General features: G+C 38.2%; 1 protein-coding gene across 6 annotated transcripts in view; it reads right to left on the bottom strand.

Moving 5' to 3' along the window:
- Positions 1-10,981: 10,981 nt before the first annotated feature.
- SLC39A12 (solute carrier family 39 member 12) overlaps positions 10,982-27,912 on the bottom strand; it is a 35,951-nt gene continuing 19,020 nt past the window's right edge. For 5 of the 6 annotated variants that reach the window (XM_075140793.1, XM_075140795.1, XM_075140794.1 and 2 more), the window contains 5 exons: positions 26,818-26,970; positions 23,142-23,205; positions 19,275-19,433; positions 17,672-17,859; positions 10,982-12,492 (listed from right to left, as the gene is read on the bottom strand). In XM_075140793.1, coding sequence (XP_074996894.1) covers positions 12,364-12,492; positions 17,672-17,859; positions 19,275-19,433; positions 23,142-23,205; positions 26,818-26,970 — 693 coding nt within the window. In that variant the 3' untranslated portion in view covers positions 10,982-12,363. Of the gene's footprint in view, positions 12,493-17,671; positions 17,860-19,274; positions 19,434-23,141; positions 23,206-25,500; positions 25,612-26,817; positions 26,971-27,912 lie in introns of all 6 variants that reach the window. The other variant, XM_075140798.1, reaches the window with a different exon arrangement.

Genomic DNA, 27,912 nt, shown 5'->3' with positions numbered 1-27,912 from the left:
CTGTTCTAATGAAATACTAAATCAGGCAAAAATCCTGCTTTCATTCTACCCACAAATATCTGTGGGTCTTCTGAAGAATCACAGTTCTGCATGTTATCAATTTGTACCACACCAATTCTCTTAGATGGGTACAGATTTTTCTTATATTTGGATCTCTGAGGACACCAGAGGAGCCCTGCAGTCTGTCGGATGGTATTTCTGTTAAAATGACCCCTTTGAGTCCCTGTAGGGGTGCAGAACTGTTTTGTGTAGATGAATTTCAATGCTTCATACAGAAGTCAGGCCTGAAACTGCTATAGAAATGAAGCAGGAGCTCTGAAAACTATTCTAATCAAAGGGTCTGTGATTTATAAAATTTGTATTAAACTAAATTATACAATTATAATGCATTGAGGTCACCTTTGAGATATATTCGGTTATTATTGTAGTTCACTACTCATGTTTATCTTCAATTTCTTCCTGGTTTCTTTCAAGGCAACCTCTAAAATATAAGGGAATATTGCTTAAATTGAGGATAAAGATAAAAATAAAGAGACATCTTAGTAACTTGGCATTTTAAAGCTTATGTCCAGAGTTATGAACAACTTCGGAAAGACAAGAAGTGCTATCCAAATAGAAAATTTTATCTGATGGGCACATTTTGGGATTAACAAAAGCATGGAAAGCTCATAATACAGTCGGAACTGTGCAGTGCAGGAAACTGAAAAAGTTTATTGACAGCAATTAAACTGCTAACTTATGAAAAGAAGACATTATTCTTTGAATTTCAGATTTCCAAACAAGCTTATTAATGCACTGATGATTGGTTACTTCACATATTTGCTTGGCTTTGGCAGAAATGGAGATGGCTGGAGATGATAGGTAATAAGTAGAGTTTGCAATTTTAATTTTTATTTTTCAAAAATGTTTACTTTTTAAACTTTTAAAGCTGTATCTCTAATACTCGTACAGCATAAACTGTACTAATTTGCAGGGATGTTGACTGGCTGGGAGTGTTAGACAGGATGAAATAACTATGCAATATGTGTCTCATCTCCCATGCTCCTCCCTTCTGTAGAGTCTGTAGCAGTAGTTTGACAATGAGTACTGTACACTGTGGGGGCTGTAAGGCTGGATGGAGAGGACAAAGTCAGGGTAAGGTCGCTATCTGTCATATCCTTGGACCAAAAGCTTGTGACATTTGCTTTCCCTCTGTAACTCTAGAGCACATAGACTACTAACAAGTTTGGAGCAGGAGTTAAGCAGAACCCAAGCACCTAGTTTAAAAGCTGCAATTCTGGAGCATCCACTCATTTGATGCATAATTTTTAGAGGTACATAAACACACTGACTAACTCCCATTTGACTTGTAAGCTCCCTAAAATTCTGTTTCTGTCACAGTCTGTACAGATCAGAAGGTCTCTCTCAAGGATTCAGGATCTAGAAACTAAGCATTTTCTAGGGCCCAGCCAAGACATGCTCAAAATTGCCTAATGTGTGAACTGGCCCCTGAAAAACAGTAAGAATAGTCACTGCCTTTCCAGGGATGGTTGTGAGAGAAACACAGATCCCTATCCTTATGCAAACTATCATCTAATGCATATAGAACTTTGCTGGGAATATTGGCTTGTTGTTTTCATCAGGAGGGGGTTGAATTCCAGTCTCCTACTCCCCAAAGGACTGTACTTACATCACACTTATTGGCCATTCTAAGGAGTGGCACTCCTCCATTCCCATTAGCACTCTATAAGAATTAATTTAAGGTAATAGGTTAGAGAGAAAGCAGAGAAGGAATATGACTTGCAGGTAGTACAAAACTGGGAGGAGTAGCTGACACACCTGGGGGTTGCGCTGCCATTCAGAGGGAGCTTGACAGGCTGGAGAAATGGGCAAATGGGAATCTCATGAAGTTGCATGAACAAATGTAAATGCCAAGTCCTGCCCCTGGGGAGGAATAACCCCTGCACCAGTACAGGCTGGGGACCAGCTGGAAAGCAGCTTTGCAGAAAAGGCTTTGGTGATGCTGGTGGACAAGTTGGATGTGAGCCAGCAATATGTCCTTGCAGCAAAGAAGGTCAAAAGCCTCCTGGGCTGCATTAGGCAGAGCATTGCCAGCAGGCTGAGAGAGGTGACCCTTCCCCTCTACTCGGCCCTAGTGAGAGACATCTGGAGTGCTGGGCTCCCCAGGACAAGAGAGACATGGACATACAAGGTCAGCGAAGATCCACAAAGATGGTTAAGGGCTTGGAGCATTTGCTGCATGAGGAGAAGCTGAGAGAGCTGGTACTGTTCAGCCTAGAGAAGAGAAGGCTTGGGGGGGGATCTTATCCATGAGTATGGATACCTGAAGTAAAAGAGTAAAGAAGATGGAGCTAGACTCTTCTCAGTGGTATCTAGTGATAGGACAAGAAGTGATGTGCACAAATTGAAATACAAGAAGTTCTACTTAAACATAAGGAAAAGCTTTTTTTACTGTGAGGGTGACTGAGCACTGGCACAGGTTGCCCGGAGAGGTTGTGCAGTTTCTATCCTTGGAGACTCTCAAAAACCTAGCTGGACATGGCCATGAGCAACCTTCTCTAGCTGAGCTTGCTCTGAGCCAGGATGGTTGGACTAGACAATCTCCAGAGGTGCCTTCCCATCTCAACTTTTCTGTGATTCTGTTACTCTCCAGCCTGGTGACAAGTTTATCATCTGTGGACTCTAGTCTTTGCTCCAAGGACTGTTTCTGTATTCACATTTCATAGGCCCTGGAGAAAAATGCATAAGCAGTCTCTGGAATTGGGACTAGCTAGTTTCGGACTAGCTCTTGAGTATTCTGATTTGCCATGCTCTTTTATAACATTTGGCAGAACAGCCTCCTTCAGGCAATCTCTAAAAGAGAAGAGTGACCATGTTCAGACCTTTGGAAGATAAGGTGTGTGTTCTCGGGAGAGGATTAGATCCAGTTCGCTAGATCCAGACTGATTAAAGGATTATCCCTGCAATTTCAAAGGCCTCTAAACTGTAGAGAGAAAGGCTGGATTAAGATATTTTGCTACCTTTTGCATTAGGCATCCCTAGAAATGGCTGGTTTCTGTACAGGATATTTGGGGCTTTTCACTGACAATTCTAATCTGTTCTACTGTCCTCATGCTCTCTTCCAAAGTCTAGTGAGAGATAAGACCATGCACGTAAGGAAGTGTCTTTTGTTGTATCTAACTACTGATAAACTGATGAATTTACTAAGCCCTAGGGGTTATTTGAAAGAATCACAGATGCTGCTTAAAACTGTTGGGAAATGCCTGGGTTTTGAATTTTCCATTGAACTCTTGTAGAAGTCTTTCCATTTTCTCACCTTTCTGCAGAGCTCAACTGATGGCATAATGTGATAGACGAGGCATTAAAAAATCTCATTTGGGAAGGAACTGTCTTCTTCATTGGATTTTCCCTGAGCGAGGCTTGATCAATTATTTTCTCATTTAAGTAGGTAATATGAAACACTGTATAATTAGAGCAAAAACAGTAGATGAGTGTGTAGCCAACAGGCAGAGTTAAAGAGAAGCAACCTAGTGCCAAAACTGTTACATTGTCATTGATGATTATTATCTAGCAGTCACAGAGATATCAGACTGCTTCTTCTCTATCACTGCATGGGGTTTTGTTCTGTCTTATTTGTCTTCTTTTCATAGAGCTTAAAATTGCAAGGACTCATTTACACTGTAAGGTGCAGTACCATGCCATTTAGAAGTTTACTTTCAACTCTTTTTTCTTTTTTTCCCCTTGGAGCAGATTAATTATGGTAGAAGTATTTGCAGCAGCCTATCTGTCACCAGAAAACAATAACATAAGGCAGCCAGAACCATAGTGGTAGACTTACTGGAAGGGTATTACATGATCAGGTTAAACTTAACAAATTGAATTTGCTTCTATTTTGCTAAAAATCAGTTCTACAATGGATTAGCTAATGAAATATCATTGCGGTGACTGAGGGATGTAAACCAGATATAGGTTTGTTGAGCATGTTTGTGGACGAGATGTTTATATCTCAGATTTTAAATAGACATAGGGGATAAATGAACACGCAATGTGTTTTTCATCAAACATACTGCCTAGGAACTTTCAGTACTTGAGAAACAGTGCTGGTTGCCGGCTGTATTTCAGATGATCTCCTTATCATGTAGATCTCGGCAACAGAGGCACTGTGCAGACTTGGTTTTTTTGTTACAAAGAACGCAAAAGCCTGTGTTTTCTTTTCTTTAAAATAGTATAATGCAGGGATTATTGCTTTTAGTAAAGTTTCACTGCTATAAAACTAACCCGAGAATTCAGAAGTGGTTTATGCATTTACACGCTACCAAGTAAGTCTCGCTGATTATAAGATTATTAGAGAGCAAAGTCTGAACCTGACGTCTGACGCTATTTTGTAAACATGAATATAGTGAACATGAATGTCTCTTCTGCCAAGACTGACTGTTTGTTACCACGTGAACCACCAACTTCACTGGGGAATAAGCTTGACAAAATTCTTTGTCAAAGGTGGCCATTTCTGAAATAAGTAGGACAAAAGCGCAGAAGAGAGGAAAGGGCCTTTTTACTATTCAAATAACCATTTTGAACAAACAAAAATGTAATTCTTGAGAAAGCTAGGGACCTGTAGGTTTGTTCTTACTGTCTTGAATCTGGGATACCTTGCATGTTGTGAATTCTGGAGGAAGAGGGAAAGGTATGAAATATCTCCTATATGACACACATAGAAGAGAATCAAAAGCAACTCTTGTTAAGGCTATGGTTTACATTCATACCAGAACTGTAAACTGCAAGAGCATATTGCAAGTTCATTAGTATCTGCTTCAAGTCATCAGGAATTTCCAGTTTATATTGGCTAAATCAAATAACTATCCATTATTAGTGTTTTTCTATGTCTTCATATGTAATACTAGTAGGCTGTAAAAGTGAAAGTGATGAGCAATTGTTTTACTGAGAATTTGCAAAAGATTAGGCACATGCCCAGTGTCAGCTAATATGTCTCAGCTGGGAAGAAATAACTTTAAAAAAGAGTGATTGAAGAAGTGCAGAAGATCTGATCACTTGCAGTCTGGTGTAAACTGACTGGTGAATACCGGGGATGGTATTTGCACCATGCCATTTAAATCTTTTGTCTGGGTTTTTTTTTTTTCCTTTAAAGCTGGAGTACGCCTTTTGATACCAGCCCAAAGTGGGTAGGAACTGCTCTTGCTCTAGTTATGCTTCCTTAGAATTCAGACCATCCTTTTTGAGGTCCCTCTTGTCCATGATCCAACATACGCTATAATTATGAATTGTCTGGAAAAAGATCTTCTGACAAATTAGTTTTTCTCCACCAATACTGAAACTTAACACATAGTGGAAATTATATTGGGGGCGAGAAATGAAATGAGAGGAAGGGAAAGAAACAAAAAACCCCACTTCACTCAAGTGAAGTACATTATAATTACTTTGAAAAAACACAGCTCTGTGAAAGAGAATCAAGGTTGAAAATGGAGGGTTAATAAAGTGCAATCCAACCTAGGAATTTTGGTGGCATATTAAAATATTACATGCTGGAAAAGAATTTACAACAAATAGTCATGTGCTTTCTTAGTCCACCCTAATAATGCCAGAAACGCTATGCCAGACAGTCAGCTACTCTGTTGTCTAGACAAATGGCATATTCTTGCTAATTGCAAGTACAAAAAGCCAAATTAAAAAGTAGGGTTTATGGTAGTAGGAAATGATAGAAAATGGACTATGCTCTAATAAGCTTTTTTCCTTCTTGTTACTTGAGATGGAATTGAAATCCTGCACACGAAATTGTACAGATTTCATCAACTATGAATATGTATTTTCCAAAATATATGGCTATGAACATATGGATCGTATTTTCAATGCATGTCTCAAGTTTAAGAGTTATTAAAAGTCATCTGTTTTGTAATATTTAAACTATTTCAGTGTTAAAGCTTGACTTCTTAGACACGATATTTTCCAGCAACATTTGCAGAGAATTGTGTGGGTTTTGTGTTTACCAATGAGAATGAACTACAATGAAGAGGGGGTAATATTCTTTGTATATTTGTTGTTTGTTTTGGCACTTACACAGTCATCTACAAGAACTTTCTCGTGGACACTTCTTTGTTCTGGCTTTCCTGTTATGTATCTGTTTTTCCCTGTTTTGAAGTAAAAAGAGAGATGCTTTGTATTTGTGCAGGATGATGAATCACTATGCAATTTAGAGTGCATTGCCACTTGTATTCTTTCTTTATCAAATTACAGAAGAGGTCTTATTCTCCTTTGCATCTTTTCCTCTGAAGCCTTGTGCAAAGTGCACAAAAAATTACCATCAGTGAGGTCCTGGAGTATGACGGAATGATTCTAATACTCGTGGGACTCCTCATGTGGATAGTACCTGGGAGAAGAATTGCATTCACGGCTATAGCTCATTTTCTGAATGCTGCTATGCTGTCCCAGGCATACTAAACCACCAGATGTATATTGTCCGCTTACACCTTTCTAAACTTGCTGATAATTACAGCTACTTGCGACTGAGTTGTTGTACCATTTATATAGATGACTTTTGTTTGTATACTTAAGTGCAATACCCACCCACTTCTGCCATAAAGTAGGTGTACTCTTGCTCCGGAGCTCATACTAAACGTTTGCACACGAATATGAAGATGGCCTTTGAAGTCCTGAAATTAGGACACACTACCAGTTGCTATTGATAAAACCACCCAAGACTGCTAAGACAACACCAACACACTTCAGCATGGAATACGAAAGAATGATTTACGTGTGTTTGTGCTCAGTACTCATAGCAGTGTCTCTTAAATAACAAGAGTCAAATTGCTGGTACCACGGTGTAGATAATAGTATCTGCTTCTGTTCTCGGTGAAATTTCCAATGCTCTGTTACCCTTTCTGAACATCAGAAGTCACAAACTGTTGCAATATGGATGGTGGAGGAGAACAGGTAAGAGCCCATAGCATATGGGTTATGGTATTTGCATAGCACAGACAAGCAGCTGGGAGGACAAATGCTAGAAAGTCCGTGCCAGAAAAGCCAAAAAGAGTTTTCGTGTGAGGTCGTGTGCTGGTGGATGCCATATCTGGTATGCAACGACAGGGACACCCGGGATACCCTGAAACAATTGTCAGGCCTGAGATATGGCTGTTGCTCGCCCACCATGTACCCTGGCAAGGACAGCCTGGGCAGCTACCCAACAGACCAGCGCAGACATTGTATTGCAGTGCGAGAGGCATGGAGAGACAGCAGAATTTGGTGGGGTCTTAAATTAAGACTGGTACGTGTCATAATAATTGACTAGTCTATTCCCCTATGCATATCTCTTGTCATCTGTCTGGGATAGGTCAAGTTAGTTTCTGCTGGCCCCTGGGAGAAGGATGAGGGAGGATTCCCCAGCCAGTTGCAGTGGGACAAAATGATGTCACATATAGACATGTCTATAGCCCTGGATTAGTGGTTGGTTGGCATTATCTTGGGCCAATATGTAAATGGTTGCTAGGCAGATTTATGTTGCCAGGTGATCCTGTGTTTAATGCTCTCTGGCAATGTCAGAGCTGAGACCCTGGGGAGGAGGGATTGCCACATCGCGCTCCGTTTGGGTGCCCTGCGGCTGTAATGTGGAGGTGGACCACCCTGGACATGACAACAGGCCTTGTCCTTTATTTTTGAGAGTACCGAGGGAGGTTCCTCTGCAGAGAAGTGGCATTCCCTCGGGTCACCCTGACTGCTGAGGTCCTGTGGATTGCACTGCAAGAGCCCGCACTCACAGGGTTATCAGCCAGATCGCTTTCACAATATCCTTCCTGTCCAAAGCCAAGACAACGTGCGCTCTCCGAGAATTTGCCCCGAACTGAGCTCCTGCAGGACGGTACAGAAACAGCTATAAAACCTTTGATCCTTCTGCTACAGCTGTTGAAGTGCTGCACTGACGTGTGCCCCCCTGGAGCCCCCCTGCCTGCTCTGCAAGGGGAAGCGGCACCAGCCCTCTGCGATCCCTGCACCCCCCCACCAGGGCGCGGGGCTGCACGGCCGCCGCCGGGAGCTTGGCAGCGACTCCAATGCAACCAGATGTCTACGCGGGGTCTCCCCTTGTGCTCGGTCCTGTTATCAGAGACATAAAAGGAAGAAGGCACTTCTTACATTCTCCTACGTGACCCAGAGCCACAGCTCCGCGTGTGGATTTTTTGTTCTTTTGGGGAGAAGGGAATGAAGGTGGGTCTAGTAAAATAAATTGCAGGACTTTTTGTTTTGATTAAAGCCATTGTGTAACTACCGCTTGTATTTTCTGTAGTCACATTCCTAAGGCTACACTCACAATAGAAGGCAGCTTATTTTTAAGATGAGAGGAAGACTTGACAAAAAGATACAGTAAAGTAAGAAAAACTAACAACATTGATAAAGTATGCCCTTATAAAATTATCAGCCCTAATCCTTACTTTGATACAGACCTGGTTTTGGTTTCCAGCTGCAGGCTAAAAATTGTTGCAATGATAATATGCTTTCTCAAAAACAATGGCAACGTGAAAGAAAAGCAATCCAAATATACATATCAAAACTAACCATGTTTTCTTATATTAAAAAGGCATTTTTTGTCTCTGGAGAAATGTCACATTCACGCCTAAAGCATAAAATACAGTGAAGGAATAGATGGCAGAATTTAAAACATGCAGATGAGCTCCAGAAACTTCTAAGGGCATTAGCGTAGCTGGCTGCAAAGAAGGTACTATTTATCTTAGGAGTCACTGGGTAATGTGTAACATATACAGAAAAGAGAGGTACAAGGTCAGCTCCCTTATGCTTAGGAGCCCTGGTAGTTTGGAATTGGAAGTATTTTTTATGAGGCGCACTCTGCCATTTCACTTCCAGGAAAAAATACTGTAGCGAACTAATTCTTTCAACCCTTCCTTTTCTCTCTCATTTTCTGTCTAGGAAAGCACGATATTTTCTATTTTTTTCATCTTGAGAGTGCCTGAAAACTAAGAATAGATGAAAGAGAGAAATACTAACCAGCTTCTTCCAGAAAAATTCCTGTGTCTATAGATTCATATATTTTAGGGTTTCAAAGGAACATTATGATTATCTAGTCAGAACTGCCTGACAGGCTGTAAAACCTCTCCAGGTAATCTCTCCATCAAGCACATAACATCTGTTTGAGTAATTGCATACCTCTGAGAGAGATATCCAGTCATGATTTAAGGGCTGCAAGTGATGAAGTTCTGCAGTCCTTACTCAGGATTTGACTCAATGAAAACATTGGCATATTATGTTCTCTGTCTGTTAGGTTTGGAGGAACAGAAAGAAATACCTGGCTTTAAATAGAGCCTTGTTTAAAATCTGTATGAATAAACTTTACAGAATCTAAAACAAACAAAAAGTGAATGCATCAAAAGAATACTTGTGCACCACCACCTCTTTTGCAAGGATGCAAAACCATGTTCTTCTACGCTTTTTCTTGGGCTTTTCAGAGAACATTGACAAAACAGATGAATCCTGCAGGTGGATCTCTTTGGGTTTAGGCCGATTTAGTTTTCTAACTCAGTGACCTATAGGAATAGTTTCCAGCCCTCTGTATGATGCATTGTTCCTAATGTACAGTCTAGTCTTGTTTTATGTGTGGTAATACTCCGCCTTCGGTATCTTTTTAAAGATACTAATGTCAAGAGAATTACAGCAGAGGCACCAACTTTAAGTAGTGAGATAAGTTCTCTCACAGGTGCCATAGAAATTCGATCTTCCGTATGCTAACGAGACTTCAGGCGTTCAGCCTTGACACCAGGGCAAAATGGTGACTGAACTGCTCACTCACTGACAAACACCACAAAGGCGTCCAAGCTCTGTGGCAGAAATAAGGACTAACTGCCATTCTGATCAACGTATCTGTGCCTGCGGCGGAAGCTGTATAAATATACTTGGTTGTTAAATGTGATCAAGAAACCTGATAAATACATATAGCCAAAAGATGGCATTTTCTGAACAGATGCGGATGCAATATGTTCACAGGTCATGTCAGGATGTGAATCTATGCTCGTATCCAACTTTAAAGTACACACTGCCAGAAATGACTTGCCCTCTTTCAGACACATTAATAAATAGTAGAAAAATATTTCAGAATACAATAGCATTGCCAAAACACGATCATATTGGTAACCTTGTTTTCTGTGGTAGTGAACATTATGCATACATAAACATTCAAACTATGGTAGTGCTGCTCTTTGAAATAACAATGTTTCCAGTATTCATTTGCAATATCTGATACAAGCATGGATTTTGCTTACATCCAGTGGTGTCCTGCTATTGCTTGAATTGACTGTCACAGCTGAAGGTCATGGAGTGACTCGGTGCCAATACAAACAGATGAAATACTGGGAAACCACTTTTAAAAAATCTTACCTTACTAAAAGCAAGCACAAACTCCTGAAAAATGTAAACTTTGAAAAGAGAAGCATCAGTCACGGCTTCTCAGCTCATCTTTCACAGTTAAATCAACAGAAAAAGCAGTCATAATATTTGCACACCTAAATAAAACAAGCTAGGATTTTACTTTGGGATTTAAAACAGCTCAGTTCATTTCCCTAGTCAGATAGAGACTTCCCGTGTGACCTTGGATAAATTGTTTGGGACACGGTTTTTGAAGTATGTAAATGCCTAGATGTACATTTAGATGAGCATTGGGGTATTTGCTACAGATTCTCATAACTAACAAGTGCTGTAAATGAATGCCTATCTACCTTTAAAATTATCTTTAAGTGTTTTTTCCAGGGGTAGACTGGACTAGGGGTCCACAAGCCCATGAATCTGGGCTATTACAAACAATGAAATTCAGAATTATTTTCACTTTAAGTGTTGATGATAAGGTAGCATGGTGCCCACGAAGCCTTTGAGAACTGACAGTGCTCTAGGAGAGTAGACTCTGTTCCCCTCTGTAATATGAGAATAATTGTACCTTCACTAGGAGCTGTCAAATAAACACAGGACACATTTTGAGACAGTCATATCATGTCATAATGTAGCCATATTTCAAGCTTGAGTTAAGACAAGGAAAAGAAAATATCCATTGGCTGCATAAGGAATATATGTTTGTCCTGTAACTTGCTCTCTATTTCCACAGTGCATCAGAGGAGGGAGAAAGATTGCATCTCAATTCTCATACAAAAATATAAATTAGGTAGGGGGGAGTCCTTACGCCAAAAACTGATAGCGTGTAAGTAGCAGAAATCACACCGTTGAGTGTTGCTCAGTACCCCCTGGAAGTTGCTCAGCACCTCAGAATCAGGGCAGAATTTGTTTCAGGCTTGGTTCTGCAATACTAAATTAAATGAGTCATCCTTAACTTATGCAGAATTCCCTTGAGATCAAGAGGACTAATTACACAAAAATCACTCAAGACAGAAGGAGTTGCAGTGAGGCCCTAAGAGAGCACAACTACATGCACTTTAGGCAATTGAAAAAGCTCTTTCCACAATGCGCGTCGCATTTGTATGAATAAGATAATTGCTGACTGGAAGGCACTATTGGTGTTTATTAAAAATGATGGCTCAGAAGCAACATCTGGCTCAAGGAATCCCTTGATTTGAGGAGCCTGGAAGGGATATCAGGGAAAAAGAATTTACACATATTTCTTATAATCATTCATAAGCATTTGCTATGAGCAACCATCAGAGGAGGGATAACGCAGAAGGCGATTACTCTGACAGTTACTATAGTCCAATGCTTGACTGTCACAGATTCCATCACACATATTACAGCAGAAAAGGACATTCACAGATTTCTAGATCATAAACTTCAACATTTACACTTGTCATTTTTTACCTGCCACAGTGGACCAGTAAGATATGACCACCAAGGATCTTTATGTTGACCAAGTAGATATAATGCAGATGATATGAGATTGCTGTATGCCATTTAACAGTTTAGTGTTGCTATACTTTCTAGTTTTGTAGAAATACATTTATTCTTTGTACTAAGAGGCAATAAACTTTTCTGCTTCAAATTATTCAACTATGGTTAGTCCACTTTAATTATTGCATATAAAAGTGTTTTATTCTTTTCTTCAATCAGACTGGCAGAGATCACTTAGAGCATTCAACTAGAACAGGCTCAATAAAAGCTAATCAAAAGCTCCTGTGAGTTTGAGCGTGGGATCTGGTAAACTCAGTAACAAATAAAACATAATTCTAAACATTCACGTTTACAAAAAAAATTACAAAATCTGAACAATAAGTTAATAAAGTCAAATAGTTATCTACTGTTCAGATATAAAAATCCGAGCAACTTAATTTATGTATCACTATAGCAGATGTGACAAAATTGTGAATAATGCTATCCACTGTCATAAGTGGTACTTCAAGATTTCCAACAGAAAACTTATATTTTAATTTTCTGTTCATATATAGCCAAAAGTAAGAGGCAAAGCCAGCCTAATAGTAATCCAAGGTTCTGTAGGAGAAACATCAACCAGGGTCGCCGTGTCTGAATATGAGTCATTTCAGGAAGCTAAAAAAAGAATAAGACACCAGAATGAGAGCCAGATATATTCATCTCTGGGGAAAAAAGTCTTATGGGAAAACAAGGCAAACTTCATTAAAAAAAACTTTCAAAATGCTGAGTTTCTGAATATAGCTATTAATCTGTAGCATGTTCTGTACGTTGTAACAACGCCGATCTTGACAGTGACATATTTAAATTAATCAAATTCTTCCCATTTTGGTTCTTTTACTAGCACCGACAAGAATTATAAATAAGATTCCAAAATTTGTTAACTTCTCAATAGTTTTTAGTAATGTTATACAGCTGTCTGTAAGGAAATGCTTATTTAGTAAAATTAGTGATTCCCATTTGTGGGAATAAACTAGTTTGAGTTTTTTTGTTTCAGTACTATATATAGGGTCAATCCTGCTCCTACTGAAATAACTGGCAACACTCCTATTTACTTGGGCTTTAGTAAACATACAAGTAGAAAACAGGATTTTTAAAATATGCTTGAAAAAATTACATTTAATATTTTTTTCTGTGAGTTTTAAATCAAGTAAAGGAGCAGCAGCTGTTTATAATCACATTAAAAGCTACTTACATTGACCTTCCACCTTACCTGGTGTCTTTTATCAAAGTTTTAAACAAAATGTGTATCTCAACAGAGCCTGTGAAAATGATGCCTCAGGCTCACACTCTTTTAGTATTTATGCTTTATGTATTATAGACACCGGGGGAGACACTAACGACTGCCGATACTTTCACATCAACTTTGGAAATAAATATAGAGCAATGGCCTGGTACTGACCTTTGGTTTTGGTTGGGGTTTTTTTGCCTATTTGTTGTGAACTTCAAAACAAGAGCGAGTGGTCCTGGCACTCTCTCATCACGTTGCCTTCCTGCACCACTCACAGCCTGTGCTCAAACGAAGCTACTTATTTCCTCTGCCCTTCAGAGCCTTCTCCCAGGAGCTGTAACAGCATCAGCCACTGGGAGACAGTGGCGTGGTGCTGACCAAGGAGGCTAACAGGGTATGTTTACATCTCTTTGCTATGCTTGTCCTTCCCTCGGTCAGAGGGGGGTCTCTGGGTCTGCTTCTCCTGCACTCTTCTTTCTCTGGAAGTTGGCACGGGCCCAAAAGAAAACTATAGTGAAAAATCTGCCTCTGCATAAAAATAACAGGCAAACCCAAAGGTCCTAGATCTTCGTAACAACTAGGCAGTGGTTTAAATTATGGTACAAATTCGTACCTTAGAAACTCATGTTATATTTAATTTGTATTTAAGGATCATCAGAAACATTTAATCTAAAGCCAATGTAAACACCTCAAAGTTCTGGTGTAAATAAAAATCTGAACTGACAGCTTGTAAGTGTTCAGAGCATGTGGGTTTTGTTTTGTATATAAGTAAAAACTGCTAATTAAGACCTAGGCCTGAATCCAGGGTTCCCGTCTAGACCTTTGTTCTTTCTATTTTATCCTTATAATCAGCCTATTTTGTCCTCTTCCCCAGTGCATGAGTGAACAAGTTCTCTAAATAAGAAACTTTTTCCCTCCCACTGCAAAAGCTAGTATTCTTATTGCTGTCAGTGCCAATTTATGAGTCGCACACATGCACAGTAGGTTCCTAAGAAAGTTTTAAAAAGGAATTCTCAGCAGGTAGTACCCTTCCATTGTCCAATGCAGATCTCTGCTCCCTCCACCTAGCCTATGTGCATGCTATCAAGCACACAGACCGTTTCTATAGCCTTACCGAGTGTGACATCCCTGCTTTGAAAATAAAAGCTCATTGCTGACACAATATCATCTATGGTTCCCCAACTCTCTCTGAACTCGCCTATACACAAATGTGTGCGGTACAGCAGAGAGATGTTGTTTGGGAAGCACAAGCCTATTCAACTGGCAGATGCAAAACACTTCACAAATTAAGGGAAGATAGCACCACATCCAAGCTGTTGGATGCCATCACACTTACTAATGCTTGACGTTTGTTGGAGGCAAAAGAGTTACTGTTAATCAAGAGACTACTCTATTCCCACTCCAGCTCATGTTTTCATCGAGATCACACAAAAGATATAAAGAATTAGGAAGCAGCATGCTGAAATAAGGCATGAGGGGCTCTCAACCAAGTGCTGGCTAAAGAAGAGTTCCACCAAGCTGGGGCATATATGGCACGACTGCTGCACTGCAGCAGCCCAATAAGTCACTTTAAAAATACTCCTTTTATCTCCAAAATCGGAATGATTTTTAAGGTTAGTCAGAGGAAACCTCAGTTAGTTGCCTCAGGGAGTGGTTGGCTAGCTCCTATTTCTTGATATCCTTATTATCTTTCTTGCTTCTCTCTCCCTCCTTTCAAATTAGTCAGTAAGTCTTTCTGGTCAGGAACCGTATAAACCAGTATGATGTACAATCACTCAGAAATGATGTCCCGGTCCTTGGGGTTTAATGCAATGCATGTGATTTCATAAATATTTATCCATAATGATTACTTCATAGATACTCATTTCAGAGGCTGATACAGGATTTTCAAGCTTGTTTCCCAAGAGGAAAAGGGGACATGTTTTGTCAAAGAAACAATTCATTACGAGTGAGTTGGTCTGTTCCATTCCATATATTGGTGTCTCAAGTTTCAATTCAGATTAAAGGTATGTTAAAGAAAAGGTATATTATTAATTAAAAGATCTTTGGAAATAGTGCAAAGTTATGATTATACTTATGACCTCTAAACAGATATTAAGCACAAAAAATCTCACTATACTGCTCATAAAAAAGCTGTTTTTCAGGGGATTTAATTTTGGTTAAACAACAACTAAACCCACAATATTACAGGTGTTTACTCACATGCATATGTTGAAGCAACAAACAATTTACGTTGCAATATTATACCTGTGCACACACATTTGCGAGACAAAACACTCCTCCCTTCCACCTTCCCCAATTACTGGGAAGATGAAGTTTTGCAGAATTCCTTGGTGAAAAATGATGAAGGATATAAATAATTTTCTCTTTTGTCCTTTTCCTCGGATTTCTAAAGTGATTAGTCTACCCTGCTTGTTAATGGAGCTAGAATGCCATTTGTAGAAATGAAAAACCTTTAATTAACCACAGAATTAGTTTTGTACAACCTTGACCGCAGCAGCAGTCTCACAGTGCTGAACCTCCACCCCATATCCCTCAATGTTCCTCAATGCGGAAACCAGTGAGGCTGTTCACTTTAATTTAACTGCTCCTCTGACAAGCACAAGAATATGTGAAAGCCCATAAAACAAATACTGAAAATTATAGTTAATCTTTGTACACCATTAAGTATTTGTACACCATTGGCAGCAACATTGATGATTGCTGTTTGTAGATGAGAATTTAGCAGAGAATACAAGTTATTTCTGTGAAGAAAGTTGAAAAATACATAAAGCATGGCTGATTTCCTTTTGAAATGTACTATACAAACATACAAAATTTTCCTGCAATGATTAAAAGATCTTAAAAGATTCCTACAGTGCTACAGGAATATTTTTTTAAATAAAATAATCCCTGTGATATTCAACACTTGCACTTCTGACAAACATAGGTGAGCAACCCAATGGCAGTTCTTTTGACAAGATGCCGAGAAAGGCTGATTGGAATCCTATTAATAAAAGGGAGGTGAGAGAAATAAGATCCTCCCCTCTTTCTCCCTTCTTTCTGCTCTTCACATCAAGAAGAAGATTATGGTGACAAGCTGAGAACAAGGGAAAACATGTCTCTGTCTCTGCCTGGAACTGTGTCATCTCTTGGGAATTACAGCTGGCGCATTGCTTTGAAGACTCGGGGAAAAACATGGTGTTGTTCTAGCAGCTTGTGGATCCCTGATGGATGCTGATCCTACACTGAATGAAAAATATGCCTAAATTGTTCTTAGCCACATTAGTAAAACCATGCCTATTGAGGAGGTAGGCAGCCTCACTTCCAAATTTCTCTGTGTCAGAACAAGATGCAACTTGGTACACAGTGTTCTTGCCTGTAATTTACCACCGCAGTCAGGATTGTTGACACATCCACAATCCTTAGGCAGTTCCCTCACAAGCTCTTAGGAGCACTTTATGTTCACTTTACTTTTGTTATAGTAGCAAAAATAGACTGAAATACACGCAAGGTCTTAGGTCAATTATTACAAATAGATTTTTAAATAGGTTATAATACTCGCATGGCATATCAGGTTTAAAGTATTATGCTTGAACCTGGTAAATGATATCTCAGGCATGAGGTGGGGGGCAGTAGTGAACACAACAGAGAGACAGCCAGGCTTGGGAAAAACATAGTAATAATTTATGAAGAGACAGACCTCTTTTTTTTCCCTCTTGATCTAATCACTCAAAATACCCCATCTTTGTTCAGAAACTTGCAAGCTACTTTACATTAACACACCTTGGTTAAAGAGCCATGTGACAAAGTTGGCAAGGTCCTGCATTGTTACAAGTGTAACAGTTAGCCATATCTTCAATAAATGATGTGGCCTGAGGCATCTGCATGAGTTATGATTCCACCACATTCTTCCACAGTCCTTAGACCTTCCTCCTACTGTATATCTTCACACTTTATTTTTCTAATAGGCAGATCATTGCTATTGAACCGGGAGTATGAAAAATGTTGGGCAAATATGAAAAAGTTGAGGTAATCTGATGGGTTCTTAATTGCTCAGGGGCTCATCTAAACCTCTCTGAGAGAGAAAGGCTGGCCAGGAAGAGCACAGGATAAGCATCTTGCATTTTAGTTCAGAAACAGCAAATTCATGTTGAAACAATGGATGAAAAATAAGTAAAGAAAAGGGCAGTAAAAAGAAAAAAAGTAACCAACTTCTTCAAGATTTTAAAAAACCCTGCAGCTTCAAATGTTTCTTTATGTTGTACGAAGTAGCTCTATCAGGCCTAAAAATATATTGTTTACCTTTCCCCCTTTAAAAGTTGTTTATGCCTTTCTCATGTATTACCCTCTTAATGGCCTTTATTTCACCTTTTTATTACTAATTACACCTAGCATGGCAGCGACAAGGAACAAAACCAGACTATTGTTCTAAGCACTGTACACACACAGGGCAGACAACATGCTCTTCCCAAGAAGCCTATGAACTATTTTTCATTCCAAGTTCATCCACCTGCGTTTGTCTGACACTCATCTGTGATGTGGCTATGTTAAAAGGAAAATATAAAAATAGACTGAAGTTCTCACCATTTCTGCTAAAGATAAATACAAGAACATTCCAGCTGTAACAGTAAAAATCCAGTTTTGAATGCATGGGTCAGTTGATACAGAAAGGCCAATATAAAGTCCTAAGAATGCTGTTAGCGCACTTAGAAAATTCATCAAAATGGCAGTCTTCGTGGGGAGCCCTGTACTTAGCAGCACAGCAAAATCTCCTGCATAGAGAAAAAGACAGAAAAATTATTATTTAGCTGATAAATGTATTTGTAAGACTCTTGGTAATAAAACATGAAGGAAAATAATTAAGATATGCACAAAGATAGTGAATGATGGAGGACTGCCCTTAGATTTCTGTAGAATGAGTTATAAACTCGTCCTGTGTGAAAAAACAAAACCGAAAAAACAAAACCAAAAAACCATATTGACTTGTATTTGTTTAGCTGCTCCTAAAGATAGCATACAGTATACAGGAGTGGCTTTCTGTTAGTTCTCGATGTTCTGTGACATTTCCAACTTGGATACACGCAAAAGTGAATTCACATGCTTTCCCAGAGTTTCTAAATCTTTCTCGACTGGGAACTTGCCAGTTCAAATCACGTGAGTATATTTGCAGCATGGTCTTTCAGTGTTTTACAGGTGCTGCAAGTCAGAAAAACTTATGCCAGTCTGATTTCAGTTTGAGTTTAATTCCACTGATTTCAGACTTAATTAACTTTGGTAAATTCTACATCAGAATCCCATCACAGATTTTTCTTCCAAAATAAATGATTTCATAACAGGTCCACAGTAAAAGATTTTAAAAATTCTTCTCTCTGAATGTAGAAATGCCACTTTGACACTGGGGTACTACTGCCCCAGAATTAAGAAGGTCTGTCTTCGGAGTTAACTGTTCAGTATTTTGGTAATATCTGTGCTATGCAAACATGAGTTAACAGTTTTACAGCAATTCCCCATCCCACCTTTTTATTTGGGGATGTTTTCTACATGGACAGTATATGAAATCTTCAGTCATTTAAGAACAGAAATGACAATCTGCAGGTCTCATCTCAAACTTGCCAGCTTATATATGTTCATCAACACAATGTCAGGAACAACTTCAGCCATACTGAAAGATTTACCACAAGGACATAATTGAGGTCAATGTTCAATAGAACGATCTTCCTGTCCTGTCCGCTAGTAAAATGGGTCATATATCTTCTTTTATTATCTTGTTATTCGTGATTAGCAGCAGGAATGAGGGTAGCATGAGGAATACATTATTAAATGGCTCTGCTGCATATTAAAATTCTTGGATAGCCCGATGTGTCAGGCATGCCCATTATGCACACATGGCTCTTGCTCACAGCTTACTATTTCTTGTGGCTGTACACATGAGAATAACGGGTCACTCTTGACCTGACGGCATTTACATTTGGAGAAGGTGAGATAAAATGGCAAAAGCCTCCCCTCCTTTTTGTGAAGGGGAAAGAGAAGAAAACTGCCTCTTTATATATCCATCTCACACATTAATTTTATAGTTCATCATGCTATAAGCAAGAAGAATTCCCACTGATGTCATACAGGAAAGAATTCTTTGGGAAACCTGGAACTACAAAGCCAATCAGGACAAATACACATGTGATTTTCTTACCCATTTCATGAGGAATTTCATGGCATAAAATAGCAATAGTCGTTGTCACACCTGTTTCTGTTGAGGACGAGAATGCAGCTCCTATTACCAAGCCATCAGCAAAATTGTGAAGACTGTCACCCACCAGAACCATTATTGCTAACAAACTAATTTTCTTACCTAGGAAAAAAAAAAAAAACAAACAAACAAACAACAAAAAAGCCCAGAAGTTTTAACACAAACAGATACTGTAATTTTTGCTATGTTACAAATTATTTGGGGTTTTTCACATACAACGTTATGAAAAGTCATAATAATCAGAGGACAACAGTGTTTATCTGTTTTGTCCTTGTTATTATGCTTCTTTCAATACACTTGAAATGAAAAGAATAATTCAGAGACGCAAATACCAGGAAGTAGCTTCTTTCTTTTTACTGGGTCAACTATTAGACAAAAACTTAAGAGTTCAGTTTGGCTCCAGTCTCATGATATGTCCTAAAGGTTTCCATTAATCTTTCCTTGGTTGCTGAAATTCACACAAGCTTCCTTGCATTCTAGATGTTTCTTTTTCCTTAAAAGGTGGGAGTTTTTCCACTGTCACTCACGGAAATCCACAGCTATAATGAATATGAATATTTAGTCTCATGCAGCTGATCATTTTTAATACTGTAAAGCATGTTACTACTGAGTAATAGTTTCAGGATCTGTTTTTTATGAGATTGTATTACAGTGAAAGATAGAGATGAAAGGCAACAAGCCTCAGAGTATCACTATTACTACAGCGTTACAGCATGCTCATTTCCAACTTTTGTTCCAATCAATTAATGGCCATTATGCTCATAGTACTCTGCCTGCAGCATCACTCATGGATGCAGACGTCTGTTTTTCTTTCCCATATTGTTCTGTGACCTTGCTTTAGTGCGGAACAGTACATTGGATGTTCATGATCAGGTATCTGACATGAGAGGAAAGGTGCTACTAGTGATAAAAGTACTGAAATCAAGCTAGGGAATTAGGGACAGTCTCTCCGTGCAGCCTGTAAGCCCGACAGCCATGTAGCATGCTGAATGGATTCACGTGGAGGGATTTTGTGTCTTCAAGTAGCAAGGAGGCTCCATACATAGGCTCAATGACTAGGCTTAGCAACATATAATTGGCTCCCCTATCCTGTACTTTGTTCCGTCCATTTTATCCACAACCTTACAAGCACGACCTTCTAATGCCTCTCAGGAAACTCATCCAGCTTCCCTCTACAAGTATGGACAGAACACTTAGCAAAGGGTTGCTTTTATGCCTGAAGAAGCAGAGTTGTATTTGGGCCCTAAATGTCACGTATTTTCCTGACTTTTGGTGGCCCCACACAGACATGATATGACAGTCTAAGGAGCTAACGTGGAGCTGCACAGAACTGTCTGAATATAGTTATTACAAGGTTTCATTTGTGTACTGTTTTTCCAGAGATGACCATTTTATGGTGATGGGGGAGATGTTTTTCTTACAGAAACTGGCTAGAACTGAAGTCTTCAGACTATTATTAAAAAAAACACACAGCACATAAAAGCCTAACAACTGTATTCAGAAAATCCTCCCTAGTTGCCTGGGAGCTCTGCGGGTTCAGAAGAATTGGCAGGCTTGTTAGATTTTCCTGCCAGCTTATGGAGCCAGACGTGGATGTCCCCAGTTTGCACAGTTCTTTCTAAACACTATGGGCAGTTTATAATCAATAGTGCAGAGCATGAATTACATAGAAATAATAGATTGCTGCATTACATTAAGTTTGTGATTTGCAATAAGCACTGGCGAGGACGAAATCATGGCCTGCCCTGAGACATTATTAGTCTGTTTTATTCAAGTATCTGATTTTGAAGAAGATATACCATGTTTACTGGAACTCACTCCAGCGTGTTGTCTATAATATAACGTCGGGATCAGGTTAACATTATGGAGCAATTGCAAATGTAAGCTTTGTGAACTTACTTGACAGATACATATATAAACAAATCTGAATGTTTATCTTAATTTACTTTCAGCCTATTTTAAACCAACTTTTTTACTAGCAATTATCTCACCGCATTATATTGCTGCAATGGTAACTATTAACTTATTACCCTAACTACTTCTACAAAGCCTCTTCTTCTTGAACAATCTTACATTTCTTTTTGATAATTTTCTCTGCTTAAGTAGGGGAGCAAAACTCATAGCAAATTCTATTCCATAATTTTCATAATGGGTGCAGGACTCCCATCATAGATTACGCTTTTTAAGCTTTGAATAAGAGTTTAAAGCAAACACTTATCCATAAACAGATCTTTTTTCCAATATTTTAATTACTCATAGAGCAAAAATATTTCTCATTAATGTAGAGTCTCACTGAGTATACCAAATATAAAATGCTCCTGTTGGATCTTTTCAGATATTGATAGAACAAGCATGGATAAATGAGGAGAGGGCCAGTGAGACATCCTTTTCTTCCAGTAGCTTCTTGCTTTCTGAGTTACTCACTGGCTACCTAAAGTGACTGACTCCTCTCACAGTCCTACTTGATGTGTGTTTGCAGTGTAGTCTGGCATTTCTGGAGATGTCAGGCTTCTGTCTTAGAGCTCCAGATTCCATTCCATTTTGGGAAAGAAATGCCTAGAAGTTCAGCTCGGTATCAAAGTACCCAGGTATGTTTATGCATTTAGCTATTCATAAGAACTGTAACAATAAAAACTTTTGAAAATAAGTATTCTCAAAAAAACCCTAAAACTAAACAACCCCCCTTCCCTACTATGGTTTCACTTACTGATTTCTAATATAGAGATAAAACTGAGGTATGAGGAAAAAATGGAACCAAACAAAGAACATTACTGAGAAACTATCCCAAATTTAGTTATACACCAAATTTAGTTATGTGGAACAGATAACATTGAAATCACTAGAAATTTGTTTGTGCTTAGCAGGTACTGATGACTGAACAGAATGGAAACATCTAGAGATGGACTAGAGAGTCACACCGAAATTGGCACTGGATTGTGTACTGCTGGGTAGGTGAGACTGAAGAAATGGAAATCCAGATTTCAAATGCCTCAGAAATGGAAATGAAGTCCACAAGAACAGAGAAGAATATTAAAAACCTAGAAGAAGATAGTGACATTGTTAAATAAATTAAACTGATGACCTGAGATCTGAGATCACAAAATAAAGGGGAGCTGATTATAGTAAATAAACTGATTTCAATTAAAATGTTATTCCCTCCGTTGGATGATTGCAACTCTACTAAATTCATCAAGGTCACACAAGTACAGTCAAGGGCAGAGTTTGGTTTATGCTCTATTTTCCCATTTTTTGGACTAAGCAGCAACAAAACAGAAAAGATAGACAGGAATTACTTTGAAGCTCTCTGAAGAAAACAGATTATCCTGAAACTGAGAGCCATCATGAGCCCATAATTCCATACATGTAATAAATCATTACTGGTTTAAAGAGGCTATTGCTTTACCGTGTAAGAGAAGAAGGAAGCAGAATTATATTACTAGAGTGAGCCAGCAAAACAATCATTTCACTACCTTCAGAAATAAAAGCCCAAGCAAAGTTTACAATTACAAAAATCTGTTTTGTATTAAATTTTAATATTTCCCTTTAAGCAAAGGCTTTCAAAAAATGGTTTGCAACAGTGAGTAAACAAACACTAAAGCATGGACAGTATAAGATTAATGAACTTTACAATTACAGTGTTGGCAACTGAAGAGGTCTTTAAGCAGAGATTAAATTATATAGCCAAGCACCATCAGATGTGGTGATGTAGCACATAGCAAAGGCAGAGCTAAGCCAGCTTCACACTTTCAATTCCATCTTAGGTCTGAAGGCTTTTCCTGTTACTTGTCTAGTCTTTTTATTGATACTAACTTTTTTTGTGGATCGCCTTACTCTCTGGAGGAACTTCAGCGGACTCAGAATCTTCTGGGCTTTTCTAGTTAAAAGCAAAGATAATGGATCAGTGTTAAGGGGCTCTTCCAGCTGCTGCTATAAATACAGGAAAATATCAAATAAGTTCAAGCTTTTTGAATTAAAGATAGTCGCTGTTATTTGCATAGATATCATGAGAATAATTTATTGAGCCCTGGCAGTGTGATTGGTACTGCAGAAACACATAAAAAAGAAATCTCCCTTGCCCAGAAAAGGTTACAGTCTAATTCACGTAGGAAGAAAGACACTCATAAGCACTGTTGTAACCCAAGAAAATCATGTTTCTGCTTGAATACACAAAAATCTGAGCCAAATGCAGAACTAAAAAGGACATTATAATTCAAATTGTATCTTTTGATTTTGTCGTGACTGGATGATTGTAGTTTCCTGCTGGATAAGGCGTCTATAGGATTTCCACAGAAAAATGCGTAGACACCAGAGTCTCTTTGGAGTTCATGTTCTTCACAGTTACTCTGTGAAAACACAAGGCTAAAAAAGATGATCATAGGTAGGTTTCACACCCTTTCAAAATATAGTTTTTTTTCTTCAGGGTGGTACAGCCTCCAGCGCCTTGCCTCTTGGCCTTTAGTTAGGGCTTTGTCTCGGCATCAGACATCACTGGCTGGTCATAGGAGCTCATTACTACACTCCACTGCAAGGAGTGAAATTTACCCGTATTTCAAGTGAAGAAAGAGACAGTATCTTTGTCCTCATCCTAGAGAGTTAATCATCTGATGCATCAGCCCTAATGTTTAATTAACAGAAACTGCAAGTGTGGGGTAAGAAGAGAGAACATCTCTCCCCCTACCTCATCGGGGCTTTTCTTTCTAACTAGAGAAATTAGAAATTTGTATGAGGGTAAGATAAGCCAAAGAACTTGTTTGCTTGAATTTATAATCACTATCTTTTCTTTTTTTGGCCAAAAAAGCATATTAAAGCTATTATGGCAGCCAGTGAAGAGTCAACAGCAGCACGGAAGAGTGCTTTGTTAGAGACAGCAGCCACCACTCCGAAAACTATAGCAGAGATGTGTACTGGCTGCAAAACAGGATATGTTTCTTGGCTGGTGTTAGCTTGGTTATAATGTGGGATATGAGCTGTAGAAGAATGAGGAGGGAAGGGAAAGGATTTGGTTTTTAAATTCTACATTTTAAAGGAAAAATAGAAGTCTTTAATTCCCATGATTGCAGCCAGTCATATGAATTCCAGTAATTGTTCCACTTCTCTTATAATATTTATTCACATGCCACTTCTTTGAACTCTGAGTCAAAACTGCAAGACTAATCACTGACCTGAAGGATTTATAAGCTTTTCTTAGTCAACCAGTGTTTGTCTTACTATTACTCACATGATTCTGAAAAATTGGCCGCTCTTGTACAAACTAGCTAAGCCAGGCTAGTTCATGTGATCTATACATAACTTTAGGGGAATCTTGCAGCTGACAAGGCCGTTTATTATCATAAACAGGAAGCTATGACGTGGCTCACAAATTAGTAAACATTCTTCACTTGTCTGTCTGCTCTGCATTCAGTTGGGAGTTTCCCAACTGTGTTTGAGAGGGATTAGCAGTGGCTCATGAGGCTTTTACCCATCACAACTGCTTTAGTAAAATGGAGTTCACATTACAGAAGATCTCTGGAGATTCTGATTTAAATAACCAGGAACCTATGTATCTAGATACTACATATAAACTGGAGAGATTTGTGGAAAAAGAGAAAACACGTTAAAAGGTATGAGTCAATTTAGTTTGCAAAAATATATCTGGCTGGATACTCTCCACAGACCAATAGAAAATTATGTAACTTCTTATAGGAAAGCACCATTCCCAGATATCCAGCTTATTTATATTACTCTTCAAATCTGTGGAAAAATGCCCAAGAACAGTCCAAGATTTCATCTGTTCATTAACTATGCACTTAACTCTCACTGCAGAAAATCCTGAAGTTTTTCCCATGGGAGAGTCTGCCCTTACATATGATAAATTTTTAAAAAGAAGGGAGGAGGAAAATCTTCAAGAATTTTATCAACAAAAGGTAGTACAGGAGATGTATTGTTAAATCCATCTGATTGATACACACTTAAGAAAAGTTATTGTAAAAATCTTTGATTGAAATCTCTGTAAAAGCTCATTATAAACTTGAAAATCTAGAGATTCCTGACAATCATGTCATGTAATAAAGGACAAATCAATGAAGACTGAAAAATACTACTGATTTATTACATTAATTTGGTTCATTTTTTTGAGGAGCAGAGAAAGAAGGATATAAAACCAGGGCAGTATGTCATATTGGTAACCTACCAACGGTATGGTTGAAGTAGATTTGCCTCTGCCTGAATGTTCATTTAATTCAGATTCCACTGGAAGATCATGGGAATGTCCCCAGTGCCCATTAACTAAAGAAAGGCCCTGCTGAATGAAGATGCTTTGCAATTAGTTCTGAAACCAAATGAACACAGGTGCAGTCTTTCTCAGCCTTTTGTGAAAGTTTAGCATTTATAAGAATTTTTTTTTTCAAAACAAAACCTATTGAAAAAGATTGTTGGCTGGCATCAACGTTTCCTAATGCTTATTTGATTAAAAAAAATCAGATAAATCAGTGACAACAATAATGGTTTGATAAAACTTATTTTGTTTTAAAACTGAAGATTAAAATTTGAAGCTGAGATGGATATAAAAATTAACTTTGAGAATTCATCTAGTTCTCAGCAGAACAAGTTTAACAATTTGTGGGATGATGATAAAGCCCTTCTCTCCAAATAAGTTACAAAAAGGACTACTTTTTACTAAACAAACAAAATATCACCATCATCAAAATATTCTCATTCTATTCATCTCACATAACATTCTTATGGCTGACTCAAAGATAGCGGGAACAGGGACTCGTTGCTATGTATCTAAATCAGGCCAGTCATTAACCATTCTCTGTAAAACAGAACAAGCAAAGGCTTAGCCTTCTTAAGTGACATTAAGATAGCCTTCCATGCTGAGAAACTTAATGAGCCATCACGCTTTGTGTTACATTATATCCTTGCGCATAATCATATTTTCAGGCACCAGCCACACTGAAATAAAATAATAGAATTACCATAAGCATGGCAGTGAGCAAGGAGATATTATTAATATAAGATTGGGTTCTACTGACCGCAACATACATACTAGATTTTCAAATCTATTGGGACAGGGGTCAAAAACAATTTGGAAATTTTAAGATATCATTCTTGAAAATATCTTGTGCTTACATCTATGTCTTCCTCCTCTTCAAACAGAGCCTAGAGTAAACAACTGCCATTGCTATTTCATATGGATGAGTATGGACACATACACTTCACCTGCTCCAGTGCTAGTCATGAAAGTATGCTTATGGAACACATTCAATTAACTGTTTCCTTCTTGAGTTATAAATATATGGAACACATTCATAAAGCATACAAAAACCCATAGAGCAAAGCAAAATAGAAATTGAAGGTCAATCTCCTAGGAGCACTTTGGAAAGCAATTTTTAATGGTTCATTTAACTCATACAAATTATTTTCCACAATCATGTTAACATTTTCTGCACTGTAAAATCTCAAAATAAAAGAGATTTTTTAAAGGATAAATTGTACAAAGCTTTACCTGGTCACGTAGTGTTACCAAAAGAAAGAAACATTTTTCTATCAGAAAAAATCCATGAATTCCTCCAATTATTCCCAAAAGTTTCCAAATATATTCTTTCCCCTCATAGAAATGTTCCACCTCTTGTGCTTCATGTTTATGTAAACCAAGAGTCTAAAAAAGAGATAGAGTAAAAAAAATTAAAATGGCAATGTTTTAATTTTTATGAGAGTAATCCATAATATATTAATTCAATTTATTATTAAATTTTTTTTGCCATCTCTTTCAAATTTAAATTGTGTTTTGAGCTAATCAGCTGAATAGTAGATGGATGAAATGAATTATTAGGAGCCTCTGCTACACTTCATCATCTCTCAATAGTGAAAGTAGCATTACTTTTAGAGACAGTTTTATGAAATTGCCCTTTATATATATATATATATATATATATTTGGTATATTTTGTTTGGAGTATATTGATCTTTAAAGTCTAAAAAGTTAATTGCATTATCTTCAAAAGTAAACTTCATATTAAAAACAATCCATAAAGCTTTCTGCTGGTGGGTGTGCTTCCATTTTTTTCCCCACTGGCACAGCATGGTAGCTCTCCTTTGCTCTGAAAGTGGGCACTTTAAAGGCTACTGGATACGTCACTTAAAACTGGTGAAGGAGAATACTTTCACACCCAAAAGGTATCTCTTAAAGAAGTGCATTTGTCTGACATTCACTGAGAATCGCCTTTGTTAAACCACTCTCCCAGTTCTGCTTCTGGAGATGATGTATTGAGTACAAACAACGTTTTGACCAGAATCTCAAGTGAAGGTGTGAAGATCTTTTTCAATGACCACTGGAAGTCTACTCATAACAGCTGTGTCATATCAGAGGAGACTGAGTCAAAAATAAATGAATACACAATGGAAAATTTGGTTCTGTTTTGCACGCTATCCTATTCTTAAAATTTATTTTATTAATTTAGGAAAAAATCATAGCACCCATTTTATTACAGTTCTAGGCAGCAGGATTAATTAGGCTGATAGCCCCTGGTTCTCTGGAATAATGTGTGGAGGGGACTGTGGATGCCTCATACAACCTTTGAACAATTTCTCCTAAAATGCGG

Source organism: Calonectris borealis, chromosome 2 (genome assembly GCF_964195595.1).
Source record: "Calonectris borealis chromosome 2, bCalBor7.hap1.2, whole genome shotgun sequence".
Classification (NCBI taxonomy): Eukaryota; Metazoa; Chordata; class Aves; order Procellariiformes; family Procellariidae; genus Calonectris; species Calonectris borealis.
The sequence above is the reverse complement of the archived record's forward strand: the minus strand, read 5'-3'. Positions and strand labels throughout refer to the sequence as shown.